Genomic DNA, 25,949 nt, shown 5'->3' with positions numbered 1-25,949 from the left:
AAATGACAGTCTATGGGTCATTCGGCCGATCTCCTTTACACTCCCCCTCAAGCTGAGCATAGATGTTAATCATGCCCAGCTTGCTAGTGTCATGTTGAAGCCTTGCCTTGGAAATACCCTTGGTGAGGAAATCTGCCAATTGTCCTTCCGAAGTAATGAATGGAAGACATAATTCACCAGAAGAGACTTTTTCTCGAATAAAGTGTCTATCAACCTCAATATGTTTGGTTCTATCATGCTGTACTGGGTTGTGAGCAATGTTGATGGCAGCCTGATTATCACAGTACAACATCATGGGTTTGTCATGATCAATCCCAAGTTCTTCCATTAAGGACCTCAGCCACAACAATTCCGAGACTCCATGTGCCATGGCTCTATATTCTGCTTCTACAGAGGATCGAGCCACAACTGACTATTTCTTACTCCTCCAAGAGACAACATTACCAGCCACCAGACTGCAATACCCTAAAGTAGATCTTATATCATCAATATTTTCAGCCCAATCAGCATCAATATAGGCTTCAAGTTTCAGATGACCATGCTTGGTAAATAGAATTCCTTTTCCTGGAGAGCCTTTTAGATAGCACAAAATCTGTTCTACTGCTGCCATACGAGTATCTCTAGGAGCATGCATGAACTGGCTAATACAACTAACAACATACGCAATATCTGGCCTAGTCATGCATAGGTACAGAAGCTTCCCAAGTAGTCTCTGAAAGACCCCTTTGTCTTCCAACAATGTTCCATCCGAAGCTGAAAGTTTGTGACTCATCAATGGGAGTTGCAGCTGGTCTAGCACCTATTTTTCTAGTTTCAGACAACAAATCAATGACAGATTTCCTCTTGGAAATAAGAATCCCATCCTTGGATCTAGCAACTTCTATGCCAAGGAAGTATCTCAACTCCCCTAAATCCTTAATCTCAAATTCTGTACGGAGGAAAGACTTAAGGGCCTGAATGCCCGAGGCATCATCACCAGCCACTATAATGTCATCAACATACACAATGAGATACACTGCTAGAGATCCACTTTTCTTCACAAAGAGAGTATGATCTGACTGTGTCTGAACATAGCCTAATTTAACAAGTGCAGCTCTAAATCTCTCAAACCAGGCTCTAGGAGATTGTTTGAGGCCATAAAGTGATTTCTTCAATTTGCATACATTTTCTTGCATATCTTTCCCATACATTTTCTTGCATATCTTTACATCTAACTGATAAAGAGGCCAATCAAAGTGAGCTGCCAAAGATAAAAGAACCCTCACAGATGTCATCTTGGAAAAAAAGGCAAAGGTCTCCAGGTAGTCAATCCCATATGTCTATGTGTAGCATTTTGCAATAAGTCTAGCCTTGTACCTCTCAAGGCCAACTGGATCATTCCCTTTAGGCAAATCCACCACCTCCCAAGTGTCATTCTTGTGTAGAGCATCCATTTCATACTTCATGGCATCTCTCCATTCTGGAATCCCAAGAGCTTCTGACATAGACCTAGGAATGGGGTTAGAAGCAACTGAAGAGAGGTAAGCAAAGTATGAAGGAGAAAGTAGATCATAGGAAAGGTGTTTGGAAATGCAATGTGCAGTGCACTTCCGCTTTCCTTTCCTAATAGCAATGGGGACATCAAGATCTGGGAATGATGGTTTCAAAGGGGCTGATGTAGTACTTGTTATCTCGTCTATGATTGGGAGTGTATGAGCTTCATCTGTTGTAAGGGAAACAACTCGCTCATTCCTAGATCTTTGCCTTTGATACACCTTGGGGTTATGGGTAGGACGATTAGGTAAAGAAATAGGAGCACTAGGGCAAGATGAATGAAGTGGTTGATCCTCCTTTGATTCATTTTGTGAGGATACAGGCTTGTCAAGTGACTCAACTGGGACGGAAAGAGGAAGAGCAAATACTTGTGACAAACTCTCCCCCTCGTGACAATGTCCTTTCCGAGAGGAACCATAAAAGGAGAAAGCTCATCAAAGGCAACATCCATAGAGACATGTTGAGTGTCGGTCTTTGGATCAAAACAACAATAACCCTTTTGTGTGGGGGAATAACCAAGGAAGATGCACTTGTGGGCTTTTGGTTCAAACTTATACCTCTAGGCACTTGGAATGTGAACATAACAAGTATAGCCAAACACACAAAGAGGAATGGGAAAAGATCCCTGTCTGGATGAAGAAGACCGAAGGGGGATTTAAACCCTAAAACCTTGAATGGCATATGGTTTATAAGATAGGTAGCAGTAAGAACAACATCACCCCAAAATATTGTAGGAACATGTAAGGCAAACAAAAGGCTTCTTGCAACTTCAACAATATGTCTATTTTTCCTTTTAGCAACTCCATTTTGTTCAGGGGTTCTAATACAAGAGCTTTGATGAATAACCCCCATGTTAGGGAGATACAAGGATAAATTTTTCTCAAAGTACTCTTTTGCATTGTCAGACCTGAAAACCTTAATTTTGGTATCAAATTGGGTTAAAACAAGCTCATGAAATTGCCTCACAAGTCTTGAAACTTCAACACAGGATTTCATTAGGTATATCTAAGTGAATCTAGAAAAGTCATCAATAAACAGGATGAAATATCTGTGGCCCCCCATAGAAGATATGTGATAAGGCCCCCACACATCAGAGTGCACAATATGAAAAGGAAAATAAGATCTTTTATTTCTTACAGGGTAATTGTTTCTACAATGCTTTGACAACTGACATGACTCACAATTGAGACTAGACACACTGACTCCCTTACACAATTCAGGAAGTAAATGACTCAAAGCAGAAAAAGGTAAATGACCAAAACAACAATGACTCAACATAATTTGACTGATTGACTCTAAAGAAGTAGAACCAAAGGCAGCATTCTTGGGATGATCAAGGCATTGGCCAGGAGTGTCGAGCAAGTATATTCCATTCGCTTCATGGAAACTCCCAATCACCTTATGAGGTTCCAAATCCTGAAACACACAATGAGAAAGAAAAAAGGTTACACAACAATTTAATGACTTGGTCAAGCTACTTACAGATAATAAATTGGTATTCAATTTAGGTACATGAAGAGTGGAAGATAAGAGTAAGGAGTCTGTAGGCTTGACAATTCCCTTGCCAGAAATAGAGGCAAGAGAACCATCAGCTAAGATGATTTTGTCACGACCAAGAAGCAAATCATACAAAACAAATAGAGTGGAAAGGTTGGTCATGTGATAAGAAGCACCTGAATCTATGATCCAAGGGGTCTTGGGATTACATGAGGTGGATGCATGGTTAGCAGAAGCTCTTATACCTGAGTGAGCAAATGCGGTGGTGGCTGAACTTCCAGAAGGGTTGGATGATGAAGTTACACCTTCAAGCTGGCTGATCATCTTTCCAAACTTCTCATACTCAGCTTTCATGGCTGTCATGCACAAATAGACTCAACCTCTGTATCTGTACCTGTGGCTACATGTGCACTTCCTGTCTTTCTACTATCATTTTTCTTCTAGAATCGGATAGGGACAAGACTGGGATGCAATTTCCAACACTTGTCCTTGGTGTGTTTCGGCTTCTTGCAATATTCACAGACCACCTCCTTATTTCCTGTGCCATTGGGAGCTCCTATAATCCCTTTGGGTTTAACCCCCATATTTGCAAAATGATCATTGGTGCTAACTCCTTGAACTTGTATTGGCCTTCTACTCTCTTCACTGCTGACCAAACCATATGCTTGTGACAATGAAACACTTTCCTTAGACAAAATGTTCTGCTTTGTGATGTCATATTCAGGATTCAACCCTGTTAGGAACTCAAAGACCCAGTCCCTTTCAACTAATTTCCTGTATGTTTCAGCATCGTTGGGGGTATCCCATGTCACAGCCTCTATCAGATCAATCTCTTGCCATAGAGATTTCAGGGTTGAGAAGTATGATGCAAGTGATTTCTCCCCCTACCTTAGATTCTTCACATCACTCCTCAGTTTATAGGCTCTAGCAACATTCAATTTTTGGGAGTAGGTTTCTGCAACACTATCACTGATTTCCTTAGTCGAATTCATCCAAAGATAGTGTTGACTAATCTGTGGCTGCATTGAATTCACAAGCCACCCAATCACTGTGTAGTTCTCTTGCATCCATCTCTCATAAGATGGATTCCTCTGCTACAAATATGGACTTTCACTGATTGTGACCATGCCAAGTAGTTGGTCCCATCAAGTTTAACTGTAGTTACAGCCAACATAGAATCGGCTGGGGTTCCCAAAGTCTGTCCATATTCAGCAGCACTCTTGCTTTCAAGGTCCGAGGAATCCATCATGTAAAGGCTCCAATTAGGGTTTTAATAAGTTTTCCAAGGTGCATGGAATCTTGATGAACTTAGTTTGAGCTGAATCAACAACAACAAACAGCTCACAAAAAAAATCAGTCTTGGTAACCATGACAGTCCAGCTCGGTGGCAGCAATTTCTAGAGTAAGAAATAATATTTCAGCCTTCAAGGGACAACCAACAGACCTCTGAACACAAGGTATTTCAGGTCCCCAACAACCGTTGTCGCAAAGAGAAGAAATAACAGTCCACAGTCCTTAAGTGGCCTTTTGACAAACACTTTGTGTGCAGTAGTTAACACTCTATTGTTAACTAGTAGGAACCACTTCAATAATGTTTCGTATAGGTCCAAAACAAAGGCTGGACAGAATTTTTGGACTAGTACCACCGAGTCCAAATCAGTTTCAGCAACTTGACAGTCCAACAACAGTCGAACTGCACTCCAAAACAACCCAGAAATCTCTGAGTTGAATTGTTGTGTGCACAATTTACATATAAGTTATGGTGTTTATGCATGGTTTTGGTGCTGATTTGTGTGAATTCTTACCCCAATTTAGCTTGATTTCAGGAAATTGTCAAAGGGGACAAGTCTAGGGAAAAAGAGCATAAAATCATGCTAAAGGAGGCCAAATATAAGGTGATACAGCCCAGCTGGGAGCAAGGCCCAACCGAGAGGTCAAAGGAGGGCTATTCGGCCCATGCAGCCCATGCTGCACTCTTTGGGAAAGCCCAAAGAGAGAGCACAACCAAAGCTCTCCAATGGAGCCTATTCGGCCCAGCAATGAGGATGCCCATTTGCAGATCAAGAGCAGCTCAAGAGAAGCCCAAAGTGCAGCCCAAGGAGCCTAAAGGCGGGAAACTTTCTAGAAGAGAGAAATGAGGCGTTTAAGTGAAAAACAAGGTTAATTGGGTCATTCTGGACAATTTCGGCACCGAATAGTAATTTGGGCATAACTCTCTCATCCGGACTCCGATTGAGATGATTCAAGATGAGTTGGAAAGATAAAGAAAGTTTTAGAACTTTTATGTTTTGAGTTTGGATAGAAACGGAATGAATCGGGGTCAAAATTGAGCCCGAATTATCTGGAACCGCACTATAGAACTTTCTAGTTGAGAGAACTTTCTAGATGAGAGAACTTTCTAGATGGGAGAACTTTCTAGAGGAGGAAAGGGGCTGAGGAGAAGGCTATAAAAGGAGAAGAGAGCCAAGGGAAAAGGGGTTCAAAACATCTGATTTCAAACTCTCCTAGAGCTCTTGTTCTAAGAAAGAAGAAGAGAGAGAGAGAGATAGGCGCAAGAGAGGAGAAGAGAGGAGAAGAGAGGAGAAACAAGCAGCTTCAAGAGAAGAAGAAGCTGAATTCGAAGGGGGAGAAAGCAATTGGAGATCAAGGTTTCATCCTCACTTGATTTCTGCACAATTTGGTAATCGAATTCAGCTAAGATTTAGTAATTTCTCCATCAAAATTTCCTTTCTTGCTATAATCAAAGCATATTTTATGTGAATTCAATTCTGTAATTTGTTTTCTAAGTTCATTCGAGTAAAGTAGATTCAACCTTGAAGTTTCTTGTTTGGAATTTCAATTGTGGATTGTTGGCCGAACTGCTAGTCTGAAATCTCAGATCTAAAATTTCAGATTGTGAATTTACAAGGTCTGAATTGCTATTTTCCAATCTCAGATCTGTAAATTCAGATCATGAAATAGTGAGATCCAAACTGCTATTCTATAAAATCAAATCTGTGATTTCAGATCTTGTACTTGTAATACCTGAATTACTTGAGAAAGAATTCAGGTAGCTTCAATTCAGTTTGGCCGAATTGCTCCTTTTTCTTGGAATTCCTAGAGTGCTTGAGAAAGACTCTAAGAATTCAGATCTACCAATCAAGAGTCGAATTGAGTGCAAGGTTAGAGATAACTTGCATGATTTGGTTGGTGTTCATTCAGCTGAGTTGATGATCATCCAGCTGAAATGAAGTCCTAGAATTGCTAGATCTGAATGCATGCATGGGGATTAGATTCTTGATAGAGATAGAAGAACCGTCACTCATGCATAGATTGAACATGTGCTCGAGAGAGGCTATTCATTGTTTTGGGATTTCACCAGACCAAAGCTGAATCCTATTCTACTTGAATTGCCTAGAAAACTAGTTGCTGAATTTATTTTTCTATGCATCTTTAGCTTGTCTCCTCACTTGCATACAAGGTGTTTGGTCCAATGTGTTAGAAATAACTTTGTAGTTTTAATTTCAGTTTTTAATTAGTTTTACATTTCGGCTGATCAGATAACAGTAGACTGATTTATTACTAGTAGTTGCTACATAAGTCCTCATGGGAACGATACTCTACTCACTACTCTATTACTTGAGTGGCTAGTGCACTTGCTAGTGTCACAATGAGCCACACATCATGAATCAGTCTAGTAATAGCCGAACAGTAGGGCAGAATGGAGGAGGGTTTTGAATACTTTAACAGCCCTTCCAAGCAACGAAAATAACCCAACAATAACTGAGATAACTTACAGTAAGTGAATCTCTGATTTGAACTTCAAACCAGGCTGAACACCTTTCTCTTTGATTTCAAATCAGGCCGAGCACCTTGCTCTCTGATTCTTCCCAGACACCGAACTATTCTCCAAGTATGTAGAGATTTGGGCACCCTCCAATGACCTCCAAGAACTAGGTGAGTGACTTTAAACTTCCAGCCCTAGAACATCCTCATGCAGTTGACTAGACTAGAACCACATGAGGGTCATGCCAAGCTCTGGCCCGCTCTAATACCAAGTTGAAAACAATCCTCTTGAAGTATAGGACTGCTTGAGATTAGATGCAAAACTAGAAAAATGAACAAAAGAAGATTAAGAAGTTGAGAGAGAGAGAGAGAGAGAGAGAGAGAGAGAGAGAGAGAGAGTTGGCGGCAATGAGAGTTAGAGAATGAGAGGTTCGAACTAAACCTCCCTCTAACACTCTAAACATTTTATTAAGTTAATCTTTGAAATATTACAGAGAGGCCCTTGAGTGGGCAAGAAATTACAAAAATAGAACATTACAGAGTATGGGCCCAAAATAAGGCCCATTATAGAGGGAAACATAAACATAACATGAAATGACAATCTATGGGCCATTCGGCCCATCTCCTCTACAGAACACAATTACAGCCCTTGCTGCAAAACACTTTCACTGATCTAACAGGCCTCTCCAAGGCTAATATAAGCTACAAGCATTAGTACTCTGCCGCTGTACCAGCCATATGAACAAGTTCACAGGTGTAACAGACTTCTCCAAGGCTAATATAAGCCACAAGCATCAATACACTGTTGCTATAACAGTCAACCAAACCAGGTCACTCATGACCTACAACTAATTCCACAAGTTCACAGGTTTTTGGATCATCCAACCCACAAAGAAGGGATTAAACTTCCTTTATACTATTTGGTCAAGGCAACCCTCAACCTGTTCTTGGTACCAACATCAAGAACTAAAGAAAAAAAAAGGTTTAAAAAACTATCCGAGTTCAGTTCAAGTGGTTTCTGGATTTTCCAGTCTAATGATAATAAAAGAGAATAGAAAAAAGGAGCCACCAACCTCTTGGAAGGACTCAACTAGTCATCAAGAATCTTTTGCAATCACTTTAGTTGAGTTTCCGCTCAGAAGAGGAGAGGGAAATCCAGCCGATGAGTTCTTAGGTCCAGAACAATCTTCTGCAATCACTTCAGTTGAGTTTCTGCCCATAACTAGAGAGGGAGATTCAGCTGGTCCAGAACTGACTTGGTTTCTTCATTCTCAGTCGAGTGAACATAGAGGATGTCATCGACCAAAAAAAAATTTATAGAGCACCGACCTGCTCTAATACCATGACTTTGGCAAGGAAGAAAGTTCTCTATCAATAGATGAGAGAAGGAGAAGAGAAGAAGGAAGAAGAAGAAGAGAGGAGAGAAGGAAGAGGCAAGAAGATTTCGACCAAAAACTAAAGCTAGCGGTGCCAGGATTTGCATTTATATGTTAGGGTGACTAAATAAGAATTAAAAGGCAAAAATGACAAAAGCACCCCTGCGACACATAATTAAGATTACATCACAACTGAAAATATATTAAAAGAAAATCCAACTACTCAGAACAGAGCAATAGAGCCCAAAATAGAATAAAAGGAGAATAATCGCTACTAAGAAACAACACCCCTGCACATACAATTTACAAATTACAACTCAGACCTGGGCAGTCCCAAACTAAAGACTCCTTCCTCGCCCCTGCTCTTGCTATGGAGTCTATCAATACATTTGTAGACCTAGGAACCCAATTGAATGAAGCATTCAACAAAGTTCCAATTGCTGCTGCCCCTCTCACTAGTTACCTAAATTCCGAAGGTAAATGATCTTGTGCTTTCATCCAACAAATTACAGTCTGACAGTCCCCTTCAACAATCTCATCTCTCCCAACATTGTGGTTAAGCCATGGCTCATTCCCAGAGATTCAAATAATGGGTCACATTGTATATGGGATTTTCTGATTACTGTGTCCTAAGCCTTTAAATTCATTCAAAGTTAAGTCAATATTCATAAAGAAACTGCAGAATTGATCCTAAAATCAACTAATTGGCATAAAAAAACATTTTGACAAAAAAAGTGGTTTGACTAATGTTAACAAGTGTATTATATGTACTGTACATAGGCTTAGTACCTTGCTGCCCGAGTCTTTTAATACCATATGAGCCTTGCTTCTTAAGTAAATCCTGAGCTCACTTCGGTTTCCCATGGAGATGCCAACAAGTATCTTTGGTGTGCCAGGGCTTCTGACAATTAGTGCACCACAATTTTTCCTTATCTTCTGTTTTCTTCTAGAGATCCCCTCTCTTTAAAGAAGGTCCACCACTAGTAGAGGGACCCCCCTTTGCCGCCAAACAATTGCATCCCCTCCGGTGCTGTTCATCAAGTTCCTTCTACTCTCTTCAGACTGGACAAGTGCATAGACCTCCTGAATTGAAGGAAGATCCTTAGAACTTAGAATTTGTACTCTGATGAGTTCATAGATAGGATTGAGACCATGTAAAAAGGCAAACACCCTTTGCTGTGAGACAAGTTTCTTATAAAATTTTGCATATTCCTCACACTTCCACTCAATATTCTGGTAATGGTCCAGCTCCTTCCAAACAGTTGTCAGGTCAGAGTAATAAACTGATAAACTTCTCTCCCCCTGTTTACAAGTAGATGAAGCTGCTTGCAGTTGATAAATTTTGGCATAGTGTCGAAGTTCAAAATATGTGGACTTTGCCTGATCCCATATCTCATTTGTAGTTTCAGCCCACATGAAGTTCTTCCTTATTTGCGGTTGCATGGAGATCAAAAGCCATGACATAACCATACTGTTCTCCTAATCCCATCTATCATGTTTTGCATGTCCAGAAGGTGGTTCTTTGATTCTTCCATTTATGTAGCCTACTTTTCCCCTTGCAGTTATGTATAGCTTGATCCCCCTTGACCACTCTAGGTAGTTTAACCCATCAAGAGGAACAAGAACCATAGGGAAGGATAGGTCACTATTCCCACTCATTCCATTCAGCATTGTGGAGATTCTGGATGTAGCTAAATCTTCACTACTTATGATTCTCAGTTTAGAAGTACACAAAACCAAAGCATAGTCTTACAGAGATGCAACAGTCCACAACTAGACACTTGCTGATTTTCGGCCTCACAGAGAACCAAGCACAAACACTGCAGCTGCAGTACTAGGGTTTATGACCTACATTGTGTAGGAGTCCACAAAACAATAGATGAACTGCACATGTAGTGTAACCAGGTCTGAATGACCTACAATTCACAACTTTGATACAGCTTCTCAGCCCCCCAAAAAAAACACAGTAGGAACAAAAATACAAGTGGTGATTCACCACACCTAATCGGCTAATATCCACTTTCCAGGGTAGCCGAACAGTCACTTAAGTTCTAGGGTTCATCAACAGCCCCTTAGAGAGCAGACTAGGGCAACATACAATTGGAGGAAGGGGAACAGTCCCTACTCAGATTCTGGGACATTAACAGTCGTGCAAGAAGTCATAAACAGGGAAAAAAAAGTTCAGTACCAGCAATAGGCAGTACAATCATGAACTTGAACTTCCCTTCAGGTCAGAGCCTTCCATCGAACATCTGGGATGGATTTCTACAGTCCTCTTAGCCGAAGCAATCCAGTTACCAGGAAAAAATACATGTAGCCAAACCCTTTTTCTGTGCTAGGAAGTTGAACAGTCAGCATACATGTAGCAGAGCCCTACTCGGCAGTGGAGACTAACCACAACACTAGAGAAGCTTCCTCTTCCTTGTCTTCAAGCATCAGTACTATAGCTCCTTCGCAGCAATGGAGAGAGACCTCAACTAGTTATTTTCTAGGCCTAGACGAACCTGACTCTGATACCATGTTGAGCAAGAAACTAAGAAGAAGAAGAAAAGGAGAAAAGAAGAAGGAAAAAGAAGAAAGAGAAGAGGAAGAAGAATAAGAGGCAACTGAGTTATGGCCTCAACAAAACTTAGCTTCAGTCGAGTGAAGCTTTCTATTTATACTATTCTGGCCGTACATAACAGTATGTCTACAAAATTATGAAAATACCCCTACGGGTACTAAGCTTGTGTACAGTGCATATAATACACTTGTTAACAACTAACTAATCATAGTTGAGAACAACTACTTAGCCAAGTTTTCAACTTTCACAATAATAGATAATAATGTTAGAGATGCATAAACATTTACCTATGAAAGCATATTTTTTGAATCACACATACTGGTAAGAGAATTTGCTAGATTGTGAGCTTCATCTACAACCACAATGCTAGTTTTCAAATTCAAGCCAAGTGATTCCTGAGAAGACTTCAAAAGAAGAGATTGTTAAGGAAGGACCACAATATTAGCTAATAGAGACCACGCTCCAGGAGCCATAGTATGGACAAGTCCCAATCCTTTTGCCAAGATAGATCCCAATCCTTTTGTTGCCCCAATATTAGCTAATAGAGATATCTTGCATCTACTAGCTCCCAAGGGGTGGTTCTCCTGGTGAAAGAAATATGGTGCAAGCCTACCCCACCAAAAATTCAAGCTTTCTGTTGGACTCTTTTCCTTGGTAAGATAAATACATGTAATTTTCTGTAGAAAAGGAGGCCTTCCACCTGCCTCTCTCCTCATATGTGTTTTCTTTGTAGGGATAGTGGAGAGTCCCTCTCCCACTTATTGACCTCCTACTCCTTTGCTTTCCATATTTGGGAATTTTTCTATTCTCTCTTTGGCTATAAGTGGGACCCTCTTCAAGAGGTGAAGGACACTTTAAATCCTAACTTCTTGAGGCAACAAAAGAAGAGAGGGAGAACAATGTGGAGAGCTACTAAGGTAGTTGTTGCTTGGGGAATATGGGAGGAAATAAATAACAAAATTTTTGCTAGAAAATATAACTTTGGAAGAGGTCATCGACAACATAAAAGTGGAAGATTGCATTGTGGATAAAATCCTTAGACAGTCTTCAACTTTTCTCAGTAACTAATATCCGAAGGGCATGGAAGGAAACAACATAGTCTTATAGAGAAAAGGAAATTCTAAGAGTTGAACTTTGCTTTTTGTAAGGCCAACAATAAGTCTTGCTATCATTTATTAATCTCTTGCCCTTTTCCTTTTTCAATTTGGGAATGGTTACTCTCTTTGTTTGGGTGTAGATGGAAACCCCCACCTATTGTTCAAAGCCTATTCTCCTCTATCTTTGTTAGATGACCAAATAAGAGGAGTAGAATTCTATGGCAATGCACAAGGACAGCAATTTGTTGGACACTATGGGACGAAAGGAATCAAAGAATATTTGTGGAAAAAGAAAGGAATAGGGAGGTGATGATAGAAGCCATATCCATCAAAGTGGTTCATTGGGTGAAGACCTTGAAGCTGTTTGAGGACACTCCAACTAGTGGAAGGAAATTGTCAATTCTGCTCCTCTTAAGGTGGCTTATAGACTAAATTGGTCCCCACCTTTAAGAGGTTTCATTAAGTTGAATTTTGATGGTAGCAGTGAAGGTAACTTGGGTCCATTTGGTATTGGATGTGTGTTTAGAAACGAGGAAGGAAAAATCGTTGCTTTGTTCTCTGGTCCAATAGGGATGGGTGATGCTCCAAGAGTTGAAATATTTGTTGTCATGGAAGGAATACAAAAAGCAAAGGACTTGAATATTCACAAGCTTTCAATTGAGAGCGATTCAAAGTTGGTAATTAGATGGTTGCAAAAGGAAGGGGATAAGGGATGGTGGGAATATATTCATGAGAGGAGAATGATTAGAAGGCTGCTTCAAGGGATGGAGGTCACTTTACAATGGGTGAAAAGAGATGCTAATTCTTTTGCTGATTCTCTAGCAAAACAAGGGGTGGGAAGAAATCACTTATGGGCTTGTTTATCTCTCCCTTCTTTGCTATTTACCATTCTAACTTGTTTAATGAATGTAATTTCTATTATTGATAAAAATATCTAAGAGTTGAGTGCAAACCACCAAAGGCTAGCAAACTAAAACTGAATTTTGATGGAACCTCTATGGGCAACCCAGGAATGACAGGAATATGCAGAGAAATCGGGAATGTGGAAGGTAAGATATTGGCTCTATATCCCAGGCCAATTGGCATTACAAATTCAACAAAGGCAAAGCTATTGGCTTTCCTACAGGGGCTCCAGCTGACAAAACAATTGGGTTTTCAATAGGTGGAAATGGAAGGGATTCAAAAATTGTTATATCTTGGGCAAGATGTAACAGACGTATATCCCATGGCCTACTCAGGGAAGTGAAAAGATTAGCAAAGGATATAAATGCTGATTTCAGGTAGATCAATGGATCATGAGGAGTGCAAATGGATTAGTAGATACTTTAGCCAAACAAGAAGCCGCAAGGCAGCATCCATATTGGGCCTCTTTGTAACTCTGGTTGTAGTTCTTGGGGATGACATTTTGGTCATCAGGATGTACTTAATCCCATATATTTTTAATTAATGGATCGATTTTTGTTGAGGATTTTGTGCAGTTTTGTTAGTTACCTTTGTTTATTATTTGTTTAGATAGGGAGTGGGGACCACAACACACTTGTTGGGACCCTTTGGAGTGGTGTTTTTTAAGTTTTTTATTGAGTTTTTTTTTTTTGTTTTGTGTGTTAGCCACCCTATAAGGGCATATTAGTCATTGTACTTATTTTTACTTAAAGTATAAATACCAACAGGAGAGGGCGACCAGATCTGATTGCTCATTCTTTCTTAACCTCTTCTCTTCTCCTTCTCTTCTTCCACAAGAAATGCTTCTTTCCTTTTCTTTTGTTACATATCTTTTTGGTTCAACAGATTTCTACTTGGTATCAGTAGTCGATCAAGACTACAATCAGTCTTGAATCCCAACTGATTTCGGATTGAGAAAATAGAAGGAAGAGGAAGAAGAAAGGAGAAGAAGCAGAAGTGCACAAGGGTTTTGAAATGAGGGGCAGATTGAATGAGTCTGCCACCACCACTCTCTTAATATTTATAGGTTATGTTCACTACATGTAGGAAAGGACAAAACTGCCCTTAGTACTTACATGGCAAATAAAACAAATAAAAGACTGAAATAAATAACATACTGAAATAACTAGCTGTCTAAGATAACTACCAACTAACACTGACATGACTAACAAAGGTTACACATGCTGTCATACGAACACAGTGGGGACCACATCCGTGGAGCCCACATTAGTGTTCTCTACACTCCCCCTCAAGTTGGGAATAGATATTTGTCATTCCCAACTTGAATATGTCTACCTCTAACTTCTTCCTTGGTACAACCTTGGTGAGAAGATCTGTGAGATGCATGTTGGAGGTGATATACGGGAGACACACTTCCTGTGATGAGACCCTCTCTCTGACAAAATGTCGATCAACTTTGATATGCTTAGTTCTGTCATACTGCACCGGATTGTGAGCTATATTAATAGCTACCTGATTATCACAATACAACATCAAGGGCTTCTCATAATCAATACCCAACTCTTCAAGTAGTGATTTCATCCATAGGATTTCAGCAACTCCATTAGCCATTGACCCGTGTTCAGCTTCGACACTAGAGCGGGAAACAACCCTTTGTTTCTTACTCCTCCAAGAGACAAGGTTACCTCCCACAAGGGCACAATATCCAGAGGTAGACCTCCTGTCATTAGCACTCCCAACCCAATCAGCATCTGTATAGACCTCCACCTTCATGTGATTATTGTTCTTGAACAGTATACCTCTACCTGGGCATCTCCTCAAGTATGCTTATATTCTCTCTGTTGCAAGAAGATGATTAGTTCTAGGGGAATGCATGCACTGGCTAACAACACTGACTGCATAACTAATATTTGGCCGAGTGAGGAAGAGATATAGGAGCTTTCCAACCAACCGTTGGAACATAACTTTGTCTTCAAGAGGCTCACCACCCTCTGCACTAATCTTGTGATTCTGTTCAATGGGTGTATCGGCAGGCTTGACACCTAACTTTTCAGTTTCCGCCAACAGATCTAGAACATATTTCCTCTGGGAGATAAAGATCCCTTGTTTAGATCTAACAACCTTAATACTCAAAAAATATCACAGTGCACCAAGATTTTTCACCTCAAACTCTTGATGAAGAAGCTGTTTGAGGGACTCAATCTCACTACTATTATTCCCTGTCACTACAATATCATCCACATATACAACAAGTAGGGTCAAAGAAGAATCCACCCATTTAATGAATAGTGTATGATCTAACTGGGCCTGTACATAACCGAATTTTCCAAGGGCTAGTCTAAACCTATCAGACCAAGCTTTTGGGGACTGCTTTAATCCATACAATGCCTTATTCAGTTGGCAAACCTTCTTACTTGTCTCTATATCATAGAATCCAAGGGGCAACTACATGTAGACCTCGTCCTGTAAATCTCCATTCAGAAAAGTATTTTTAATGTCCATCTGGAACAAGGGCCAAGAATAACTTGTTGCAAGGGATAATAGAACTCAAATAGTGGTCATCTTGGCTAGTGGGGCAAAGGTCTCCAAATAGTCTATACCATAAGTCTGAGTGAACCCTTTTGCAACCAACCAGGCTTTGTACCTTTCAAGTTTTCTGTTTTTGCTTAATAGAATTCCTTTTCCCGGGCAAGTCTTCAAGTAGCTGAGAATTCCTTCCACTGCTCTCATATGAGAGATCTTTGGTGAGTGCATAAATTGACTGACAACATGCACTGCATAGGCAATGTCTGGCCGAGTAAGGGATAAGTATATCAGTTTTCCTACCAATTTTTTGTACCTCTCTTTATCACAGTATTCCTCACCCATTGATTCTTGTAGTCCATGGTTCGGTTCTATTGGAGTGCCTGCTGGCCTGCACCCCATCATGCCTGTTTCCTCTAGGAGATCTAGCACTTATTTTCATTGACATATGTATATTCCTTCTCTTGATCTAGCAACTTCAATCCCAAGAAAATATCTCAGATTTCCCAGGTCTTTGATCTCAAATTCTAAAACTAAGAACTCCTTCAGCCTCTTCATCTCTTCCACGTCATTTCTCCTTTGTGTGTTTCTCACCACCACAATGGGTACACTTCAGGGACTTCTTGTCTGGATATCTATTTCCCTTAGTGAAGATTAGGGCTGAATGTTCTCCAGATAGTCTATGTGTCTAGGAGTCAACTTGCATCTCCCTTGTCTCGGCTTCTTCATTCCTTACCAGGTAATAGACATGGTGAAGCTCCGGTAATTCATCTCTCCCTAGAATTTGTGACCTTATACCCTCATATACTGGGTCTAGGCTAGCCAGAAACTTGAAGGCTCTACTCTCTTTAATTTGCTTATCCTCCTTGTCCCTGGCATTTTCCCAATCCAATATCAAGTGATGATCAAGCTCTTCCCAAAGGCCTTCCTGGGTTGCAAAATATGTTGCCACGGACATGTCTCCTTGCCTTAGAGCTGCAATATCACAGTACAATCTATAGATTCTAGCATTGTTCTTTTTCTGACCATAGGTCTTGGATACTTTCTCCCAAATCTTCACGACTGTTGGGAAATGATGAACAGTTCTAGCCACCCGAGGAGTCATGGAGGCCAACAACCAAGACATGACTGTGGCATTCTCCTTGCACCACATGACATGCTCAGGATTGCCAACTTCAGGTTCTTTCTTGTCTCCATCTAGATAGACGGTGAGATCACGAGAAGTAATGAACAACCTTGTTGAGATGGACCACTCTCTAAAGTTATATTCATCCAACAATACGCTTGTAATCTGTAAACTGTGCAGATTAGGGTTTTCTAGGTTAGAGGACCTTGCGGCAGGTCTATTATCTCTGGATGAAACTTCTACGGATAATGAGGACATGCTGACTTCAGTCTTAGAGTAGTTCGGGTACAATGCTGGACAATCTAGAGCAAGCTGCTCCTTAGGAAATCTTCACTTGAGCTGAAGCAGTTTGGGTACAGTAGTGGTGAGAGGTTCCAGACTGATAACCCACCTGAACTTGGAGCTGTTTACCACTGTGCTATGTTGGTTTTGCTAGGGCTTCAACGCTACAGTTGTGGAGAAGCTCTCCCCCTTTCGGCTAGGGCTTGGACTGCTGAAATCAGTCCTCAACTAGGTCTATCCTATATAGACCTCTCTTAGTAGCCAAATAGCTACTATTTGCTGATAAAAGAACCTAGTAGGACATCCACTTCTGGGCCTTACCTCCCTTGAGCCCTACAACCAAGGGAAACCCTAGGTTCGAATCTGCTTTGTTCTCTTACAACCCTAGTTTTTTCAGCAACCCAGAAAAGAAGAAGGAAGAAGATGGAAAGAACAACAAGAGAGGAGAAAGTAAAAGCTAGTGCGCCTGCTGAAACCAAAGAGAAGCTAGTGTTCTGATACCATGTGAGCTTGAGAGTTGTACTCGAAGTAGAGGAGAGGAGAAGAAAACCACTGATATGCTGTGAATGTAGAACTGTACTAGCTAGTCGACCATGCTATTATTTATATTTGAATGTAGTACAAGATACAAGTAATTACTGGAATGCCCCTGATTAGTGATGGGACACCCAGTTAACTTAAAACATTAAACAGGCTTAGGCTCATTAACACAGACCCAGTTACAGGATAACTTAAACTTAAGTATGGGCTAATACGAACTCTTATCAGTCGAACACTCATACAAAGAGACATCATTCTAACATTCTAACAGGCCAGTCCCAATCACCTTCCTCGTCTCCAAGTCCTGAAAAACACATCAGTCAGGGAAAAAGGTTACTGAACAGTTTTGATGTTTGGTAATACTACTGATTGAAAGGAAATTAGTGTCAAGTTTAGGAACATGCAAGAGAGAGGATAAAGAGATAGTATTAGATAACTTGATGTCACCCTTGCCAGAAATGGGAACAAGAGAGCCATCAGCAATGGATACTTTATCTCTACCAGAAGACAAGTGATAAGTAGTGAACAATGATGTCAAGCTAGTCATATGGTCAGATGCTCTTGAGTCTATTACCCAATAGTGTTCAGTATTACCTGGAGCTGAAGCATGGTAGGCTGAAGCCCGGGTACCTGAATGAGCAAATGCAAATGTGGCAGAGGCTGATGGTGACTGAGATGACTGGGCCGAATTCCCAACCTCCTTTTCCAACTGTATCAGGGCAGCCCGAACAATAGCTAAGGTATCTAGGGGTGTGCCTTTTGTGCGTGACAAGGATGCAAAATCTGTATTCATAGCCATATGAGCATTACCCCTTTTATTCCTCAGTTTTGTTGGGACTAAATGAGGGTGGAACTTCCAACTTGTATCTTTTGTATGCTTGGGTTTCTTGCAATGTTCACATACCAGATCCCGTTTGTCTTCCTTCTTCATGCCTCTTTCTGTATCACCCCTAGACTTAAGTTTAACTACTGCCAGGGCTGGGGGAAAGGGCTGATGTTGCATCATAACCTTCCTCTTGGTATCTTCACTATACACCTAGGGAGTATACTTGAGAAAGGGTTACACTGTCTCTTGTCAGTATCTGTTGTCTCACAATGTCATAATCTGAATTAAGGCCAACCAGAAATTCAAACACCATATTGGTCTCGACTTGCTTTCTTTGGGTCTGTGCATCTTTCGGACTTTCCCACTCAAGAGTCTCCAGATGGTCAATTTCATGCCAAAGTGATTTCAGTGTAGAGAAATACACAGAGACTGGTTTCTCTCCTTGTTTAAGGTTATTCACTTCACACTTTAGTTCATAGGCCCTAGCAACATTAAGGGGTTGGGTGTAGGTCTCCTTCATTACATCCCATGTCTTCTTGGCTGTCTTTGCCCACAAGTAATTTCGGTTGATATTTAACTGCATCAAGTTGTACAACCATGTCATAACCAAGTAGTTCTCCTGAACCCACTTGGTATACATTGGGTCCTCCTTGGAAGGCTCTTTCACATCTCCCAATATATAGCTAAGTTTTTCCTTTCCCCCAATAGCCATCATGGCTAATTGGGCTGATTCCAAGTAATTGGATCCATCAAATCTCACAGTTGTGATTTGAAACGCAGTCTTAGACATACTACCAGAACTGTTGTTCCCAAACACACCTTCTCCCAGATTTTTGAACTCCATTCTTGGTCAAGAATCAGTAGTTAGGAACTATTAGGGTTTCCACACTAGAAAACAGCACTAAAACAATCAATCACAATCAGAAAACTGTATGAAATCAGTTCAGATCTGATCTGAAACCAATCAGCAATCAGAATATATGCAGTCTGATAACAGTTCTCACTCTCAAAACAGGTTCGGAAGCCAAAACCAGGTCTGAAACTCACTTAGAAAGCACTCTGTAGAGCTGAGGTAGAATTAGGGTTTCAATTGTATGGTTAGGAAGACCCTTGTGAGAACATAAAGTGCTCAGGCACTTTCCAAGAGAATTCACAGTCAAGTCTAAACGTAGGGTAAATGACAAACCCTAAAAAAAACTGATCACCTCCAAGAGAAAATAGGAGGGTTCGGCCGCTCTCCTCCTAGATAGGTCCAACCTACCTTGATTGACAGCAATCTCAAGGGAAAAATAAAGACTTACCCAGAGAATTCTGATTGCTACCTTCAATCGTGGCCTGAACCCTAACTTCCTCTGATTCTTCCTGATTACCAAAACACTCTGAAAGCCGCGACAAGTCTTCGAACAACTGCTAAACTTTTTTGGTAACCTCCAAGAATCAGCCAATGAACAGTCCTTTGTAAGTTTCCAGCCCTAGATAGTTCTCATGTGGTCGGATGGACTAGACTCACATGAGAAACCCTAGATAGGCTCTGATACCAAGTAGTCGATCAAGACTACAATCAGTCTTGAATCCCAACTGATTTTGGATTGAGAAAATAGAAGGAAGAGGAAGAAGAAAGGAGAAGAAGCATAAATGCACAAGGGTTTTGAAATGAGGTACATATAGAATGAGTCTGCCACCGCCACTCTCTTAATATTTATAGGTTATGTTCACTACTTGTAGTAAAGGACAGAACTGCCCTTAATACTTACATGGCAAATAAAACAAATAAAAGACTGAAATAAATAACAAATTGAAATAACAAGCTGTCTAAGATAAATACTAACTAACACTGACATGACTAACAAAGGTTACACATGCTGCCATACGAACACAGTGGAGACCACAGCCGTGGTGCCCACATCAATGTTCTCTACAGTATCAAAGCAAGGTTAGGGTTTCTTGGAGTTTGTCTATGCAGTCCTAGATCATCCAACTAAATGAGGAGGTAGAGGGCTGGTCGATCTACTTCAGATTGCCCAGTTCTTGGACTTTTTTGGTGGGTTTCATTCATCAAGAAGGTGATCTATAGTTTGGCATCAAAATCAGGAAGAACTGGAGTGCGGGGAAGAGTCCTAGTCAAGTTGGACTCTTCCTTTTTTACCTGGTGTTGGGTGCTCAGACTTTTTTGGCCTTCTTTAAGTTTTTTATAAGGGGTGTGCTGGTTCGGTTGATATGTTGTTATTCTCTTGTCTGGGTTGGGTATTAGAGTCTCTAGTTAATGGGCCTTAGTAATTGGACCTAATTGTATCTTGTGTTTTATTAGACTGGGTGTCCCATCACTAATCAGGGGCATCCTGGTCCTTTCATGTAAATTATGTATTGCTCTTATATTAGTGAACATGGCCGGCTGATGAACAATGCCCATTCGAATACATCAGATTCTCCTCTCTTCTTCTTCCTCTTCTTCTTCTTCTCAGCTCTCTCAACAGGTTTAGTTTGGCAAACATGGTATCAGAGCTCTAGGTCTAGTCGTAGAACACCTCTCTCGCCTGGTTACAACAGTTGTCTCGCACTTCTCTCTCTATCTTGGTACTGCAAAGAAACCCTAGGTCTGGTGGTAGAACACAGCATAACCTATACCTAGGATTTCCCTTGGTTGTAGGGCCCAAGGGGAGTTAGTCCTAGTAGTTGATGCCCTAAGAGATACATAGAGCAAGGTGTAGCCATTCGACTAAGTGAGATCTGTGTAAAACAGATCTAGAAGAGAGGACTAATTTCAGCAGTCCAAGAGCAGTTCATGGGTGAAGGTTAACCTACGATAGCAGTGATTGGTGTGTGGTAGAAGCCACAACAGCTAGGTCAGGGTTGCAGCAACAATTGCCAAACACAATAGAGTTTTTTTTTTTTTGGCTCGACACTTCAACTGTAAGTGGTAGCTTGCGACAACAGTGAGTGGAGTAGTATAGCAGAGTGGGAAGCGTATTACAGCCCTAAAACAGACCCTCAGATTTGAGATTACTGTGCTGCAAGGTCCGAAAGTCTAAAGAGGCTTCACATAACCTGTGTGATAGTTTTGGTACTCTTGCAAGTCGGAGAAGATGTCTTCCCTATCTAGGGAAGTTTCTTCTAGAGATATTAGGACTAGTGGGAGGTCTCCTAATCTGGAGAACCCTAATTTGCACAACCTACAGATAACAAGTGTGTTACTTGATGAATACAACTTTAGGGAATGATCTATTTCAGCCATGCTCTTTATCACATCCTGGGATCTTATAGGCTATTTGGACGGGCAGAAGAAAAAACCCTGAAATAGGGAATGCTGAATATGTTGTTTGGAGAAAAAAGAATGCTATAGTCATGTCCTGGCTGCTTGCTTCGATGACTCCCAGGGTAGCTAGGACGGTTCAACACTTCTCCACAGCTGCCAAGATATGGGAGAAGGTGTCTAAGACCTATGGGCAGAAAAAGAATAATAATAGAATCTATAGACTGAATCAAGATATTGCTGCCCTGAAGCGGGGAGACATGAGTGTTGCTACATACTATGCTACATTGGAAGGATTGTGGGAAGAGCTGGATCACCACCTCATCATAGACTGGGAGAATGCCAAAGATAAGGAGAAACACAACAAACAAGTTGAAGAGGGTAGAGCATTCAAACTTTTGGTTGGCCTAGATCCGGTATATGAGAACATAAGGTCCCAAATTCTGGGAAGAGATAAGATGCCTGATCTACATCATGTCTACTATCTTGTGAGAAATGAAGAGGTGAGAAGAAAGGAGATGCAAGTTGATGCCCAGACTAAACCAGTAGAGCAGTCTATAGAACATTCAGCTCTCATTTCTACAAGCCAAAGGGGGAACAAGTTCTCTGACAAGAGACACCTGAGATGTACTCACTATGGGGGAGAAAAACATGTGAAAGAGAACTATTGGGTTCTCTACCCTCATTTGAAACCAGCAGCATTGAGGAAAGAGAAGAAGCACCAGAAGGGCCATTCGACAAGTAGGAACCTAGCAGCAAGTCATAGTGATGGAGGTTCCAAACACTCATCCACAGTTGCTTCCGCTTCTTCGGGATAGACTACCAGTTCCCAAGGACATGGGCCTATGTATTTCACAGTTGATGAGGTAGAGATACTTAGCCGGGAACTGGCCCGCCTAAGGACAAATTCTCTTGCTTCCACCTCCCTTGCTAGATCAGGTGTTGTTTCAGCATTTAGTGCAACTATTCCATTGATCAAGCCTCCTAGATTATTGATTCCGGTGCAACTGACCACATGACTCACATGTCTTCCTTATTCTCTTCCTATCATTTAATGTTTGGTCAAGACAAGATGAAGGTTGTTGATGGTTCCCTCTCTACCATATATGGGAAAGAAGTGGTTGGTCGAAGCAAGGACATCTCCCTCAAATCTATCTTACATGTTCCCAATCTCTCTTCAAATCTTTTATCTGTTTCAAAACTTACCAAGAATTTGAATTGTAGCATAACCTTTTTTCCTACCCATTGTGTTTTTCGGGATAGTTTGACGAAGAGAACGATTGGGAGCGGTCATGAGCGAGGAGGCCTCTACTACCTGGATGCAAACATCAGTTCAACCCTTCAAACATCTACTATTAATGGTCAAATGTGGAGTCATTATCTAAGTTGCACCTGTGGCATGCTAGACTAGGTCATTTACAGTTCTTGTCATTGAAAATGTTGTTTCCGAAATTGTTTCAAGGTGTGTCAAGTCAAAAGTTAGTCTGTGAGGTCTATCAATTATCAAAACAGTGTAGAACTGTGTACTCAACTTCTAGTAATGAAATTCAAGCACCTTTTGACTTAGTGCATTCTGATGTTTGGGGTCCTTCTCCCATTGTTTCTGTGGATGGCTATCGATACTTTATCATCTTTATTGACCACTATTCTCGATGCACATGGATCTACTTATTAAAGATACAAGATGAAGTGTTGTGGGTAACCATGGCAGTTTGCAAAATGATTGAAACACAATTTTGCAAGAAAATTAAGCAATTCAGGTCAGATAATGTTGCTGAATATTTCAAAAGATCCTTAAACTTGTTTATGGAGGATGCGAGAATGATTCACCAGTCATCTTGTGCTAGTACCCCCCAATAGAATGGGGTTGTTGAGCGCAATAATAGACACTTATTGGAGACTGCACGAGCTTTATTATTTCAACACAAGGTTCCAAAAGGCTATTGGTCTTAGGCAATCCTCACTGCATCATATTTGATAAACCGAATGCCATCTAAGGTGGGAATGAAGACTCCATCTTTGGTTCTTTGCCCTCATCTCCCTATTTTTTCTCTTACACCGAGGGTCTTTGGGTATGTATGTTTCATACATGTCAAGGATCCAAAGAAGACAAAACTGGATCCTCGAGCTATAAAGGGAATCTTCTTGGGTTATTCTCTTACTTAGAAGGGATTCAAGTGTTATGATCCAGTCACCAAGAAAAGATATGTCACAAAAGATGTGTTGTTCTTTGAGTCTCAATCCTACTTTCAATCTTCCTCGGATCCTCTTCGGGGGGAGACTAGTAGGATGGAAGAAGACCTTCCGGTTGATTCTTTTATTCCCCATTTCTTCGTGCCCCTCTCTGCCTCGGATCTTCCTTCTTCTCCTCTTGATCCTCCTAGTTGTGGTATCCTAGGTGAATCTAGTGAGGCTCCCATTGGCCCAACTACTAGTAGTGATGTGGAAAATGTTTCTAAAGGCTCCAACAGGCAGCAGAAAGATATTAGGGTTACCTACAATAGAAGGAAGAAGAGCCCTCCAACTCATGATAGCAACCAATTGGACTTGGATCAACCTGTCCAGTAACTCAAGGTAATCCTATCAATTCCTCTGACTTGGATCTTCTAATTGCACTTCATAAATCTACTTGTTCTTGTACTATCAGATACTCTATTGCGAATTTTGTGTCTTACTCACTCTTGTCCCCTAGTTATTGTTCTTTTGTGTCTGCTCTCTCTTCTGTGCATGTTCCTAGGTACTCTGAGGCTGTGTCTGACCCAAGGTGGAAAGAGGCTATGAATGAAGAAATGAAGGCCTTGATGAAAGTAGGGACTTGGGAACTAGTAGATCTACTAGAAGGGAAAAGTACTGTTGGATGCAAGTGGGTGTTCGCCGTGAAGCATAGGGAGGACGGGTCCATTGAAAGATACAAGGAAGGAGTTGACTACAAAGAAACATTTGCTCCCATAGCAAAACTCATCACTATCAGAGTCCTACTCTCATTAGCTGCAAACTTCTCGTGGGAGCTTCATCAGCTGGATGTGAAGAATGCTTTTTTAAATGGTGATCTACATGAGGAGGTATTCATGGATCCTCCACCAGGTTATGAATTTGGCAGAAAAGTGTGTAGATTGAGAAAGGCACTATATGGCCTTAAACAGTCCCCTCGTGCCTGGTTTGAGAAGCTATGTGGAGCCATGAAGAAAGGTGGTTATACTCAAAGCAGGGCAGATCATACTTTATTTATAAAGAAGAGGAATGGGAAACTTATTGCTCTTATCGTCTATGTAGATGATATGGTAATTACTGGGGATGATAGGGAGGAGATCAACAGACTGAAGGAGGTCCTAGCTACTGAATTTGAAATCAAAGACCTGGGTTTAGATCCAAAGAGGGCATCTATATATGTCAACGGAAATACATCCTTGACCTTCTACAAGAGACAAGCATGTTGGGGTGCAGGCCAGCAGATACTCCAATAGAACCGAACCATGGTCTACAGGAGTCAGTGGGAGAGGACTACCCTGATAAGGAGAGATACCGGAAGTTAGTGGGGAAGTTAATTTACTTGTCCCTCACTCATCCCAACATTGCTTTTGTTGTTCATGTTGTCAGGCAGTTTATGCACATTCCCAAAAATTCCTTACATGAAGGCTGTAGAAAGAATTCTCAGATATTTGAAGTGTTGCCCTGGGAAAGGGATTCTATTCCGAAAAAACAATAGAATTGAAGTTGAAGGATATACTAATGCAGATTGGGCTGGTTCTGTGGATGATAGAAAGTCGACTTCAGGTTATTGCACTTTTGTTGGGGGAAATCTAGTTACATGGAGAAGTAAAAAAAATAATGTTGTTGCAAGGTCTAGTGTAGAGGCAGAATATCGAGCTATGGCTCATGGTGTTGTGGAACTGTTGTGGCTTAAAATTCTTCTTGGTGAACTGGGAGTGAAGAATGAGTGTCCTCTCAAGTTGTACTACGACAACAAGGTTGCTATCAACATTGCAAATAACCTTGTGCAACATGATAGAACAAAACATATTGAGATAGACCGTCATTTTGTTAGAGAAAGAATAGTCATAGGAGAACTCTGCATTCCTTACACTCCATTAGAGATGCAAATTGCAGATGTTTTAACTAAAGGGCTAACTACAGTGAAATTTTTGGACTTACTGGGCAAGCTAAACAAGTTTGACATCCATGCTTAGCTTGAGGGGGAGTGTTAGTTCGGTTGATATGTTCTTATTCTCTTGCCTGGGTTGGGTATTAGAGTCTCTAGTTAATGGGCCTTAGTAACTGGGTCTAATTGTATCTTGTGTTTTATTAGACTGGGTGTCCCATCACTAATCAGGGGCATCCTGGTCCTTTCATGTAAATTATGTATTGCTCTTATAATAGTGAATAGGGCCGGATGATGAACAGTGCCCATTCGAATACATCAGACTCTCCTCTCTTCTTCTTCTCAGCTCTCTCAACAGGTTCAGTTCGGCAAACAAGGTGGTTCAATTTCTAGCCTTTTTTGAACTTCTTTGAGAGATAAATTCCTTTTTCTCTCTTCTCCCATAGCTTTCGGGAAGGAGTTTTCTCTTCGGGTAAGGTTTTCTCCCTCTGAAAAGGTTTTTCACCCTTGTTTATGAGATCGATCCGATCTTGGAGTATTTCTATGCAATTCTTTTTTTCTTAGACTAA

General features: G+C 40.9%; 1 protein-coding gene across 1 annotated transcript; it reads left to right on the top strand.

Moving 5' to 3' along the window:
* The first annotated feature begins 12,403 nt into the window (after positions 1–12,403).
* On the top strand, positions 12,404–22,099 carry LOC148844390 (uncharacterized). Its single transcript, XM_088959548.1, has 2 exons — positions 12,404–12,508; positions 21,293–22,099. Exons 1-2 carry the CDS (start codon positions 12,404–12,406, stop codon positions 22,097–22,099), a joined length of 912 nt encoding a protein of 303 aa, XP_088815674.1.
* The last annotated feature ends 3,850 nt before the right edge of the window (positions 22,100–25,949 follow it).

Source organism: Nelumbo lutea, chromosome 8 (genome assembly GCF_056320005.1).
Source record: "Nelumbo lutea isolate HS-2025 chromosome 8, American lotus-T2T, whole genome shotgun sequence".
NCBI lineage: Eukaryota > Viridiplantae > Streptophyta > Magnoliopsida > Proteales > Nelumbonaceae > Nelumbo > Nelumbo lutea.
The sequence above is the reverse complement of the archived record's forward strand: the minus strand, read 5'-3'. Positions and strand labels throughout refer to the sequence as shown.